The sequence below is a fragment of the Cupressus sempervirens genome, chromosome 3 (assembly GCF_028749045.1).
Source record: "Cupressus sempervirens isolate cs-2001-9-10 chromosome 3, ASM2874904v1, whole genome shotgun sequence".
Classification (NCBI taxonomy): Eukaryota; Viridiplantae; Streptophyta; class Pinopsida; order Cupressales; family Cupressaceae; genus Cupressus; species Cupressus sempervirens.
The window spans coordinates 590,845,438-590,859,940 of NC_143120.1; the positions used below are offsets into that span (position 1 = coordinate 590,845,438).

At 37.5% G+C, this 14,503-nt stretch overlaps 1 protein-coding gene across 3 annotated transcripts in view; it reads right to left on the reverse strand.

Annotated features, from left to right (window-relative positions):
- LOC149568053 (Haloacid dehalogenase-like hydrolase (HAD) superfamily protein) overlaps positions 1-14,503 on the reverse strand; it is a 132,560-nt gene that overhangs the window by 37,135 nt on the left and 80,922 nt on the right. For all 3 annotated transcript variants that reach the window (XM_089821061.1, XM_089821059.1, XM_089821060.1), the window contains one exon: positions 10,238-10,333. In XM_089821061.1, the coding sequence (XP_089677187.1) occupies positions 10,238-10,333 (96 nt within the window). The remainder of the gene's footprint in view (positions 1-10,237; positions 10,334-14,503) is intronic.

The following is a 14,503-nucleotide window of genomic DNA, read 5'->3' on the forward strand; positions in this document are numbered from 1 at the left end:
TTAAAAATTTAGAAGTAGAACTTGCACTTAAGTGATTAAGTTTATAAATTATGAATTTTATGATTGATCATTATACTAATTTGTTTCTGTTCCTTTAGATGCCACGGTTTTTTTGAAATCAATTGATGCCTCAAGAAAAACAAAGAATGTTGAATATCTTTGTGAGGTAATGGATGAAGTGATAAAGGACGTGGGTGAGGAGAATGTGGTGCAGATAGTTACAGATAATGCAGCAAATTATGTTGTTGCAGGAAAGCTTCTTATGGAGAGACACCCTCACTTATTTTGGACCCCTTGTGCTACTTACTGCATTGACCTCATGTTAGAGGATCTTGTTAAACTTCCTTGAATAAAAACAATTATAGAGCAAAGGAGTGTATGAAAATTCATATATAAGCATACATGGGTCCTCAACCTCATGAGGAAATACATAGAACAAAAGGAGTTGTCTCGTCCAAAGGTCATTAGATTTGTAACCAATTTTCTCACATTGCAATCTTTGCTTGATTCAAAGGGGGGTTTGAGACGCATGTTTGTGAGGAGTGGATTGTATCATCATATACAAAGACCACTACAAGGACTGATACGGTTGATCGCATTTTTGATGAGGCTTCCTTTTGGACACCAATTGCTGAGATTGTGAAGGTAATTTTCCTTTCTGTCATCATTTCAACTTTTTTGTTTATGAAATTGTCATAAATAATTGTTCATTTTTAAAGAAAAAACTTAAAGCTGATTATTTCTCTTTCAATTTTCATAATGATTGCAGTTCATAAAGCCACTTGATGTTCTCCTACAAATTACTAGTAGAGAGAAGCCCTCAACGGGCTACATTTATGAGGGCATGGATAGGGTGAAGGAGGCCATTAGCTCTTTTTTTACAGGGAATCGAAATAGGTATGGGCCTATATGAGATATCATTGATAGACGTTGGCACAATCTACTTCAAAGGCCTATACATGCAACAGCTTGCTTCCTTAATCCAGGATACCAATTCAGCCCACATTTCAAGGTTGGCGATGAGGTGTGGAGTGGCCTCTATAATGTTGTAAAAAGAATGTCACCTGATTCAGAAGTTGGAACAATTGTAGTCTATGAGATTGAGATGTTTAAGAAAGCTCAAGTGGACTTATTTGCATAGGAGTTGTGCAAGAAAAATTGGACAGAATTGATGCCTGGTAAAAATCTACGATTCTACATCCTAATTTCTAATTCTACTACCATTTTAATTTGATAAAGTCAAAGGTATTGAATTGATTTAAAAATTTCTTGTTTCAGATGCATGGGTGGGAGATGTTTGGCACTAAGGTGCCAAATTTATCGAGGATTGTGATTCTCATCTTGAGCCAACCATCTAGTGCATCGGGATGCGAACGTAATTGGATTTTATTTGAGCATATACACTCGAAAAAGCGCAATAGGTTGGCAGTGTAAAAATTGAATATCTTGTCTTTGTTCACTACAACCTTTGTCTTCGCCATAGAAAGATCCTAGGCACTGATTGTATTAGAGAATGTTGCTCCACATGTAGAGTGGAACATAGAGATTGTTGATCTTGTCTTCAGTGATGAAGACATAGAGTGGGTTGATCAAGTGGATCGGGAGGCTAAGGCAGTAGCGATGGTATTCGAGGAGGCTAGAGCATGAGGAGATAGAGTGCAGGACCCTAAGGCTAGGAGTGATGGATCTGAGTCTGATGATGAGGATTATGTGGGTGAGGGTGAGGATGAGGATGAGGATGAGGTTCAGCCTCAGATAGAGGGAGAGAGGATGGCTCTACAGTCTTCCATGACTTATCTTAGGCGTACTCGTAGGAGGACATAGGCTACTATAAGCCTTAGTCTTCTACTGTTCTACACTCTAGTTGTTATTTTGATATATGTTTTGAACTTTTGATAACATGGATTTTGTAATCCATGAATATTGTAGACATTTGACATTGCAGTGACACTATGTTTATTACTTTATATTGTGTTATTCAGTTTTTTTTCCTTTAGAAATTAGTTTTTATACTTATGCGATCTATGCAAAATTGTGTGTGTATTAAGTAGCTCCTATTTATCTCAATTATTGTGTATTTGATGTTAATTGACTAAAAAATGCATAAAAAAATCTTTAAATCCTTAAAAGTCTTTAAATTTCATGGGTTTTTCAATTTTCCAAGTTGAGTTGGATTTTGACTTTCTAAGTCAAAGGCGATTTCAAGTCCCATAACACTGATCCAAACCTTAGGCCTTTGTCCTCATGAACATTGTCCAGTCTTGCAAGAATAAATTTGTTTCCAAAATACAACTCAAGTGTCTTATTATAATACTTTAAACACTTATTTTTAATATATTGAAATTCATCCCCTTTTGGACAATTTAAATTAAGTCATTAAACAATTTTTCCCTTCACATTCCAATTGCATACAAAAAACTAAAGATAGGAAAACGGTCTTTTGTCAACCTTTTCCTAGGAAAGGGATGTAATAACAAGATCCAATGATGTTTTTCTAGCAAAGGGATATCTGGTTACCAAAAATGATTTTGGCCCCATGTTTCCATAAACCCATTTTTAAGATTAAATACCTGCTTCTTTCTCCGACGTGAAAACTAAGACTACTGATTTTGTATTTAAAAAATGATTAATGCTACCATAAACAATGCTGAAAGGACACAAAAATTGTCACTTGCATTGTCTTGTCCCCTTGACCCCGTTAATCCTCTAGACAACTTGCTAGCTTATTCCACCATTTTGATGAGCTAGCATAAATCTTTAGGAATGGTATATCGTTTTATTGGGAAATTGGGTAGTTAGACAATTTGGCATAACCAAGGAAGTTATACAGGTGCGACGGTTTGCCTCGCATACCTCAGGTACTATATGTATGAATCTTGATCATGTGAAAGGGCATGTTGTGCATTGCAAAGGTAATCCCGTGTTTAATGGTTAATGAATACATAAGTTGCTTCTAATTTCTCTACAATTCATGTGTTCAATATATTGTTTTGTCTTTATGCGTTAGTTCATGTTGCCTCGGAGGGTAAACATTTGGTGCCATTGGCGCTTGAATCTGGGAACAACGCAATGAATGGAACTCGACGAATAAATAGGAACACCTGTTCCTGAGAATGTCAAAACCAATGGTGATGGAGAGACGAAGCTTTTTGAAGGCGAACATGCTTTAACGAAGAACTTCCACATTTTATTTCAAGCAACTATCAAAACTTTTATACGAAGATAGGTCGTATGCGCAGAAGTCCCCGAGGACATCATCTGGGACACCTTGAACATGAACCTTGCGGCAAAAATGTTCTTGCATCAGTTTCCCCGTCTCTTTTGCTTGCATAGGCGAGGCAAAGAGAGGAATTGGAGGGGGAGCAACGCCACCAACAGATCTTGAGGAACTTTGCTAGGAACAATTGCCAGGAGGAGGAACGTGATGAAACCCGACGGAGGATCAACTCATGAGCTTTAAGCCTTGGGAGTGGCAAATGAAAAGAACACTTATAAATCTGTAATGGTCACATAGTTGAACCATGTGTATGGATATGTAAAAAAATAAATAGTGTTATGTTTGCTACTTATGAGGGTTGTTTAAATTAATGCCCAATTTACTAAATAGAAATAGAAATAGAAAGGAGAAAACGGATGACCTGTAGGCCACACAAAGCCTTAGTTTCATGCAACAAGCCAACCGAAGATGGAGGTTACAACAACTTGTCAAGGGCCAACCAGTTGAAGGGGACCTCAGAGGCGTCACAAAGGATGACAAAGGGGGTGTCACGGGAGGTGTAAGAACCACTAAAGGCGAAGGCTACAGTTTGTCGAAACATCGATGAGTAAGAAGTAGCAAAGAATTTCTTGAAGAGACACGACATAGGCTGAACTTGATTAAAGAGATGCGAGAACAATTCATAAACTTATCTCATACATTACACAGGGAGGAAACCCAAGACAAAGGAGGAGAAGAGGCAAGGGAAGTTCAAGACACTGAGGCAAGGATAAGTGTCGGAGGGACACAACAACACGATGGTCAAAGCAACCCATCGGGATATGATCCTATTAGTTCGGGAATCCAATCAAGTGGTACACAATCAACTGGTCCACATCAATTGACCAAAAGAAACATGTCGCAGAAACAAAAATTACCAAAAATTATTGGAGAAGGCAAGGAAGATCTTGTCACACACTGCCACACGTGTGAAACAATATGGCAACACGATGGTCAAAGCAACCCATCGGGATATGATCCTATTAGTTCGGGAATCCAATCAAGTGGTACACAATCAACTGGTCCACATCAATTGACCAAAAGAAACATGTCGCAGAAACAAAAATTACCAAAAATTATTGGAGAAGGGAAGGAAGATCTTGTCACACACTGCCAATGCAATCACGGACAAGGACGAATGGGTACATCAATTATTGGGGACATTACAACAAAAAGAATAAAAGTTGATTATTCGTAGAGTTTATCTTATTTGCTAATTAATAAAGTGATAACTTTATTATAAAAAAATTTGAGGTCATTTAATATTATGTTATAAGTTATTGTTATTTCATTAAGGAAGGGTCATTTTTATCATTAAGGTGGAGGGAAATTAATATATTTCAAATGTGCATCAAAAGAAAATATACTTTTTAATGAGAATTGTGAAGGAGAAAATGCAAGTCGAGTTGTAATGAAGAATTATAAATGCCTTCCATGAGGAATTTGAACCATCCATGATTGTGCATTTGAGAATTCATTTTAGAGAGGAGATTGAAACAAGGGTTTCAGCATTGACGGAAAAGAATTCTTCACAATTTAAGCACTTTGAAAATGTGAAACACTGGGTGAGTTGTGTCTGCTCAAACTTCAAATCAGAGTTTTGGATTGTGCTAAGAACATTTCAAAGTTTGAGAGAGCTTCAGCATTTGGAGCCAAGGAGTTCAATAAACCATGGCTAGGCTTTCTTGATCAAAATTGCAGCCTTATACCATAGCTGCGCCGATGTTATTGGCAGTGGCTGGATATATAAGGGCCACACGAGGGCTGGGAGAGTGATGACAGGAGGTTTAGAAGGCACGTTTTGCATAACAGTTCCTTAGCAACTCATTCCAAGGTTCGGTGCGAAGTTAGAGGTGATTGCCAGAGAGATGCAATTCTGACTTTGGTTTCAGTATTTAGCTTTAATTAATTCTAGCTGCATTTAATATTCAATGTAATACTCTCATTTGGTGATCAACTGGTTAATGGTTGCATTGTAACTGTTTGACAAATTGTCCATCGCTGTTGACAAAGATTTCAGACTTGAATATGTGTGCCAAGTATTTATAAAAATGTCCATTTGCTGTAGATGAATATCAGTCCTCCTAGGATACAAGGAAGTGTTTGAAAATATGTTAACTCATCGTAAAATTTGATTTCGGTCACTCATATGAATGAAAAAGGTCAAAGTTAGCACATTATCTCTATTTATTGCCAATCCATTTTGCATCATTACAAGTATTAAAAAAAACGCAATTCACAGCAGTGATCAAAATTAAAACCCAAAGAGGGTTCTTGTAGAAATGCCAGAGTCTACATATGTTATATGCTCCTCTACAGACTTACATATGAAGAAATAATTCTATCAAGAAGACAACCCACAACGAGGTTTTAGAGCCTATAGATAACATTATATAGGAACTAGGCAGAGAAGAGATCCACCTTATTTTTTTCTCAATAGGAAAGAACAAAGTACCGCTCCTATTGTCAGGCATCCTGACAAAGATACTACCAATAATCAACCCTATAAGGGCATTTCCATCACTTCAAGAGGTCATTTCTCTCAGAAATCTTCATTTCACCTCATAGTGTAAGTAAATTGCTGACTTGTACAACCTACAAGATTTCTTACTGACCTTGTTACGCAGAAGTCTAGTACACCTATACCTCACCCAAAAGGAACTGTAAAGTGTAAACACAATAACTCCCAAAGTAAATCTTAGTCTCCCCTGCATCAACCAGCCCCAGCATCTCCCAACCCCAAGGGTTTTGCTCCGTGTTTTCCAAATGAGAATGATCTTTCCATTCCCACTGCTATTAAAACTTCAAAGGCCTTTGCACTCTTTTGAAACTTCCCTTAGAAAGCCCTTGTTTTAGAAAGCCCATAAAAAAAATTCCCCTTAGAAAGCCCATCCTCACTCTATCAATATGACTCTTAACTCAAATAATCAATCTAATATTAATAAAAAAAAATCAATATAACTCTAGATATATAACTGCAAATATGGAAGCGAGAATAAACATTATAATAGACAACGACTATTATAATCGATACAAATTGGCAGAAAAGGTATAGCAGTTGACAGATCGTAATATTATCAAAGACAATGATCATTATGTTCCTAAAGATAAGGACCGATGTCATTAAGATAGCCCTGAACTATAAACTCCATTTGGAAAACACTTTCCTAAGCCCTTGTTTAAGATATAATTGTCTCAAGGATTGGGCCGCATAACAGACCTGGTCCATGCTTACGTAATCGACATATAATATGGGAAAAATGATGAGAATATTATTGGCAGTGATCATTTTGATTGAGAGTATAAGTGTATAACATGGACCTAACTAATCTATTAATTATGAAATGGTGCAAGGATGAAGGAATATAAGACATGTCCTTTAGCAGCACCAAATTCACTCCAAATGAGAAGGCATTTTGCAATCACATCAACAAGAGGGCAATACAAGGAGATATATTTTAGGACATGGATTGGGTCGAACAGAGGAGGGAAATAATATTGTAGCATTCAACACAAGACAATAGGAAAGAGAGCAACAGTATATCCTATCGGAGGTCATCCTTCCAGGAAGCACCAGCTCAGGACTACACTTACAACAATAACAATGTGACAGATACATGTTTCTCTATTTAGCAAGATGTGACAGTTAGATTCTCATAGAATGGATAGCACAATTATATATCAGTCATAGTGGGAAAGCTGTTGTCAAAAAGGTTAGAATCTCATAGAATGGATAGCACAAATGTATAACAGTCATAGTGAGAAAGGTGTCGTCAAAAAGGGATAAAGAACAATTCAAAAGTATCCTGTGATCTAGTGTGACATGTGGGAAGCAGAGTGCAGCGTCAATTGTGGTATGAAAATGCATGAGAATTATATGATGGAACTTAGAGAGAGTTTAGGAAGACTATGTGGAGATTAGTTATTATACTGCGTGATTGTAGTGCTGCAGTCCAAAATGAAGATTATTGATTACACTACATGAGCATATGTGATCGCAGAGTATTGAGGAATGTATGAGAAGAATTTGATCACTATTTGAGTTAGTGGTAATTTGCAGTACCTGGAATATAATAAGGAGCCTACTTTTGATTAATACTAAAATCTGACGAAAGATTAAATATTATATTATATATATATATATATATATATATATATATATATGTATGTATGTATGTATGTATGTATGTATGTATGTATGTATAAGATCTTGGAAAGGGATATATACAAATATGGGACTGAATTATGTATGATGTTGGCAAGCATCAACAAACTAGTAGTGAGTGTATGTAAATATATTCTTTAGGAATATATATATATATATGGACAATCTAATGCAAATAATGGATATTCTAAGTATAATATATTCAAATATAGGAATGATTTACTCTATGTTGACTATGTCTATTTTTATAATGTATCTAATATTATGATATATACTTAGCTAGTTCTTTAATCACTCACTAATACAACCAAGTGGGTAGGGAGTTTGTGAAGGGGAGAGAAATCTGGTCACCTAAGGAGAAGATTCCCAAAACAGATTTAGTTCATGAGGGAGCCTCTTGGAGGTTGTTTTGTCTCGAGAATAGTAAGTCACCATCCACATTCGGGTCAGTGATTACGAGATGATTAAGGTATTGAGGCTTAAGTATGCATTGTCGCTAAATATGTTTAGATGCATAATAGCATATGTTAAGTATGCCCCAAGTAAAGCAAGTCTATCATACGGAGAGCACACTTGGACTCCTTGGCATACAAGGAAGCCCTGTCCAATATATCCAAAACTGTATCCAAATGGACAACATGATCATCCCAAGTCTTACTATAGATCAAAATGTCGTCAAAGAAGACTAGCACAAACCTGCGGAGCTGAATATGGAATACCCTGTTCATAGTAGACTGAAAGGTGGCAGGAGCATTAGTAAGACCAAAAGGCATAACCAAAAACTCAAAATGCCCACAGTAACACCTAAATGTTGTCTTTTCTATATCTTGTTCTCTAACCCGGATCTGATGATAGTCGGACCTCAAAACAATCTTCAAGAAATACTTTGCCCCATGCAATTCATCGATGAGCTCATCAATCTGAGGTATGGGATATTGGTTTTTAATAGTTCTCTTATTTAACATCTGGTGATCAATACACATTCGGAGGGTATCATCCTTCTTCACTAGAACAACTAAAGAAGCGAATGGGGACTTACTTGGCCTAATATGCCCCTGATCAAGTAGCTCCTGTATGGTCTTCCCAATCTCATCTTTGAGCCTCTTTGAATGGTGATAAGGAATAATCATAATAGGCTTAGTGCCCTCCTCCAACTCAATAATATGCTCAATCCCTCAATCTAGTGGCCTACTAGGGGGTAAATCATTAAACACTTTAGAGTGTTTAATTCTCAATTGTTGGATATCTGGACAATATTCTGACTCCTCAATATTCTTTTGAGTTGGCATAAGCTTGCACTCTATTGCCCAATCAATAATATCCTCCTGACTAACCAAGTGCTGCATACGCCTAAGTGAAATCTGCTTCAGCTCATCATTAAGGATCGCTTTAAGAATTTGGGGCTGCCTATCCTTAATGAACCTCATCTCCATCTTTTTTGTGCTCAAGTAAATACCCTTAAGTGTGTGTAACCATGCCATACCAAGAACTATATTTGTACCCCCATGTCTACCACATAAAAATTTGTAGTGAAAGCATATGCATTAAGCTTCATAGAGAGATCTGAAATCATCTTGTTACACTTCAAGATGTAACCATCTTGAACAGGCTTAGTTCATGAGGGAGCCTCTTGGAGACTGTTTCTACTCGAGTTCGGTAATTCTACCATCTACATTAGGGTTAGTGATTAGGAGATGATTAAGGTTTAAGTATGTATTGTTGCTACATGTGATTTAGATGCTTAATGGCATATGATAAGTATGGGAAAACTGACATCCTCTTTATAACACCTAAGTACACTTCAAACCATAAATTACGAAGTTTAGAATAAGCCTAGCATGGCCTCATTTGGGGTCATTACAAGCAAGTGAAATTTATTCTAAGGATATGACTATATATATTGTACTAAACAGCATTAATGATAGCCGAGGGCTAAACAAGGCATTGGAAGGCGAAAATGAGGATCAAGTTATAAGCCATAAATATACCAAATTGACAGTTGCCAATGTACAATTCCTATGGGATAATCAAATCACTATACAAGGGTTCCTCAACAAGCAGGAAGATTGTTTACATTTGTTCCAAAAGGATCACCAAAGTTTTCTCAATTGCATTAAGGCCATTGATCAATTAATGTCAACAACAAGTCAAAGATAAGATTAAAAACAGAGGCATTTCACTTCAAAAATAAGTAGGCAGCTAGTATAAGGACCACCTTTGAGATCAACCCTCCTCTTCCAAGTTACTTCCTCCCATGAAAGAAAGAACCATCAATACAAGGTTGGTATGGAAGGAAGAAGCTCTGGGATGAATCTGGAACCGGCCCCATTTCGAGGGAAGACACAATGCTTTTCCTGACCAAGCAATGGCAAAAATACAATGCACACATTCTCGTCAACATGATTAAATACATTTTCTGTATGCCTTACTGAACATCTCTAATAAGTTGATCAAATGCCAAAGGTGAAACAAAATAGTAGTAGCATATACTTTTAATTGTAGGTTCATTATCTCCATTTACTAAATTATTTTCTTGTCTCTTGCCTTCGATCCTGGGCTTCAACCTATATTTCATAATAGCTCTCATATCTCTTAGTCTTATTGGCCAAGAATCCTTTATTTTACTTACAAATGATCCTGATCTTTTAAATGTCAATTTAGTCTTCAATATGAGTCAAATTTATCAAAAAGAAAATAAAAGATCAAATCTTCATAGTTCTGATTTCTTTATTTTCAAAATACCCCATTAACAGGTAAGGAACCATTAGCATTTTAATTGCATCTATTTCAAGTTCAGAAAGAAAAGTAGCACTCACTGGGTCAGGTTTTTTACGAGGCACGATATCGCCAGCAAAAATTGACATCTCTTGGGCACGTTCTGAACCCAACAAGCCTTGTACTATGGCCGAAACCTGTTTATTATTTATATGTTCAAAAATCAAAGATAGCAACAGAACACATGGAAAGTACACATAATTTTAAGTGTGAGTATCAAAATATATGCTTCTATGAACATAACTTAGCCTTTTCAAATTATGTACATTAAAGTTACCTATGTACTTAATAATCATTATTTCAAGGACAAAAGTAGGAATTCAAATTAGCTCGACCATATGTTAAAGTCAATTTATCAGTAAATCACTTGTAAAATTTTTATACATAGTTCTTAAAAAGAGACCTTTCAATTTTTTCTACTCTGATCAACTGTTTTTAATCTAATCCTGGGGAAGCAGTTGGCAAATTGGAACTTCATATAATTATTCCCTTTGTTTTTGTGGCTTGAGTGGGTTCTTCTCAGCTTCATTATGTTTTTCTCAGTAGGATTGTGAGGGTTCTCTAGATGCCAATGTTCATCATAGGCTTGCACTGAAAAGGGATGTACCTTGCATGATTAGAAAAATGACTTAGCTAGTTTCTCATGGGAGAGAGCACACAGGAGTGGATTAACCATACACAAGATAAAGAATGACATTTGTTGTACCCGCACAAGTTACAAAAACATTGTAAGTTTTCAAACCAAAATATTGTCATTTTCTGTCTTACGAGTTGTCAAATTATTGTCCCTCTAGGTTGTCACTGTTGTAGTTGACATCTACAGTAAAAGATTCTTCCCAGCCAACTAAGTTAGAATAAAGATTTTATTAGTTTTTTTGGTTGGACATAATTAGTTTCTCACTTTCTCTGATGTAAGGGGTTTCCCTTGGTAGTTGTCAACAGTTGGATGTTCTCAGCAACTGCCAACTAATTTTTATCCATCTATTGTACATTAGAAAAGGCAACCATGTATGGGCATTCCCTAAATGAAACTTCTATAAGTGTATATGAATAAATATAATGAGATATCTTCATGCAAATTGCTGGTGTGAATCATTTATAGTTAATAACTTAATAGTTTAGCGGTTTTGTTTAACTCAGTTAAATTCAAGGAATATTGAATCAAGGAATAAACATTTGGGGCCATTATCTACAAGAAGTCAGGTTTGAAAATGACTCTGTAAATGGGACAGCCAATGGAGAACCAGTACAACCTAACGAAGGACAAGTCGACATTCTACAAGGTCTTGTAAATGTATGGGACATCTGTCTAGGAGCACATGTAATATGCAGCCCTGTTTGTGTTCAATTATTTTTTCGCTTTTTCTTAATGTGTTTGAAATTGTGAATGTATGATAAAAACAATAGCAGAATGGAAGGAGCATATATATAATGCAATAAATGCAATACCAAAACAGAAATTACCAATGAAATGCTTGCAATTTTCAATATTTAAAATGTAAAAACTTAAAACCAGTCACAATCTGAAAGTGCACTACAAAACCAATACTAAAGATACCTTGATGGGTAAATTTGATTATAAACATAAGTACAACATACCCATTTTCTGGTTGGAAAAATAAAGTACTGGTACAAGAAATTATTACGAGGTAATTGGTAAATACTTGCTTGTTAATAACAGAGACCGAAAGGTCAATTTATACAAAAGAATGAGACGATGTTTCCTTAGGAAACGATCGTAAAGAATAGACACATTCTATTCCAGAGAAAGCAAAAAACGAAAGCAAAATAAAGCTAAAGATATTTACAAGATAACCATTAACTAATAATAGACATCTTCTCTATTATTGTAATACCCTCCCTTAATGGTTAATCTAACACACCAAGCTGTCCTCAGAATTTGACAAACTTATCAGGACCAAGAGGCTTGGTGAGAATGTCTGCAGTCTGATCTGTGGTAGGAACATACTGCAGATCTATAGTCCCGTCTTCAACCAGCTGTCGTATGTAATGACAATGAACATCCACATGCTTGGTTCGTTCATGGAAGACTGGATTCCGTGCTAACTTGATAACGCCTTTGTTATCAACAAACAGAGTAGTCGGTCCTGCTGGTGACATCTGCATATCCCCAAGCATCTGACGAAGCCAGACAGCTTCACATCCTGCCTTAACAATCCCTCTGTATTCAGCCTCTGTAGAAGAGAGAGAAACTGCCTGCTGCTTCTTGCTGGTCCATGTGACTGCACTGGATCCCAAACTGAACACATATCCAGATGTTGACTTTTTATCATCAACAGAGCCTGCCCAATCTGAATCTGTGAACCCACTGAGTTTAGGATTAGAACTCCGAGAATACAAAAGTCCATAATCAGAAGTGCCCTTCACATAACAAAGCACACGCTTTGTTGTCATCCAATGATCAGCTTTAGGAGCTGTCATAAAACGTGAAATATAGCTGACTGCGAAGCTGATATCAGGCCTAGTAGCAGATAGGTAGATGAGGCTGCCTACTAGTTGCCTATACGTAGTATCATCAACGGAAGGAGAATCAGACTTGGCTGATAACTTGAGACCTTTCTCCATAGGTGTAGATGCAGGTTTGCAATCCTGCATTCGAAATTTGTCTAACAAGGCCCTAGCATATTTGGACTGAGAGATGAATATACCAGAAGACTATTGCCAAACTTCAACACCTAAGCAATAATGCATGAGCCCAAGGTTAGTCATATCAAAAGACTGGCATAAGTGTTTTTTATTCCCTGAATCAAAGATGCCGAACTGCCAGTGATGATCAAATCATCCACATAGATAACCAGAAGGATGATGTCACTGTCAGTAGTCTTGATGTACAAATTTGAGTCTGAAGAACTCCTCTTGAAGCCTTGATCACTAAGGTACATATCAATCTTGATGTACCATGCCCGAGGGGCCTGTTTCAAACCATAGAGAGCTTTTACCAATCTGAGAACCTGATGGTCTTTACCAGCAACCTTGAAACCAGGAGGCTGCGTCATGTAGACCTCTTCATGGAGATCACCATTCAAGAAAGCACTCTTTACGTCCATCTGATGGACCTTCCAGCCAAACTGTGCTGCCATGGCTAGGACTAATCTGATGGTGCTCATCTTTGCAGTAGGAGCAAAGGTCTCCTCATAATCAATGCCCTGACGCTGAGAAAAGCCCTTTGCCACTAAATGAGCTTTGTACTTATCCAAAGTACCATCTGATTTGTAATTGATTTTGTAGACCCATTTGCAGCTAATGGGTTTCTTCCCTGGGGGAAGATCAGAAAGGACCCAAGTGTTGTTCTTCAGCAGGCTCTAGTGTTCAGATTGCATGGCCTGTTCCCACTTTGGAATTCCTTTAGCCTCGGAATATGTTTGAGGTTCAAACACACTGTGAATGTTGGCCATAAGAGCAAAGTTAACAGAATCTGTAGTTTTGCTCTTTTTCCGAGCAGTTCTCCCATCAATGAGCTCATCATCATGAAGATCAGCAAGTGTCTTAGCCCACCACTTAGGCCGGAAAGGAGAATGACCAACAGTAGTACTAGGAGATACTTGATCAGTAGGATCCTCATGAGAAGAATCTGGATCAAACTCAGGTGAAGCATCTTCAAAACGAGGTAATACTGCAGGAGAAGCCGGAGGTGTCTGTACAGGTATCACTGGCAGGACTGGAGCTGTAGGAGCTATTGGAGCCCTCCCATCAGGCGGACCTAATGGAAGCCGAACTCCCAAATCATGAACCTGCATAGGCTGATTTGCTGGATCAGGAACAGGAGAAACATGCATGAATGGTCCTCGCTGCTCATCAAAGACTACATCACGGCTGTATATGAGACGAGATGTCTCAACATCAATAAGGCGGTAGGCTTTGTGAAGACTGCTATATCCAGCAAGCATCAGTTTCTGACTCTTGGCATCCAACTTGGTGCATGAAGCATCAAGGATCCAAACAAAAGCAAGAGAGCCAAAAACCTTCAGGTGACTGATTCTGGGCTTGCGACCTGACCAGGCCTCTTCCGGAGTTTTACCTTTGACCGCCACTGTGGGTGACCGGTTCAACAGATAAACTGCAGTGTTAACTGCTTCTGCCCAAAAATGCTTCGGAACATGTCTATGTTCGAGCATGGAACGAGCCATCTCGGTGATTGTCCTGTTCCGACGTTCAACTACATTGTTCTGTTGTGGTGTGTGGGGTGTGGTGAACTGGCGTTGGATGCCATGTGTATCCAAGAAGCTGGAGAAAACATTAGAACAAAATTCCCCCCCATTGTCTGATCTAAGAGTAATAATAGATTT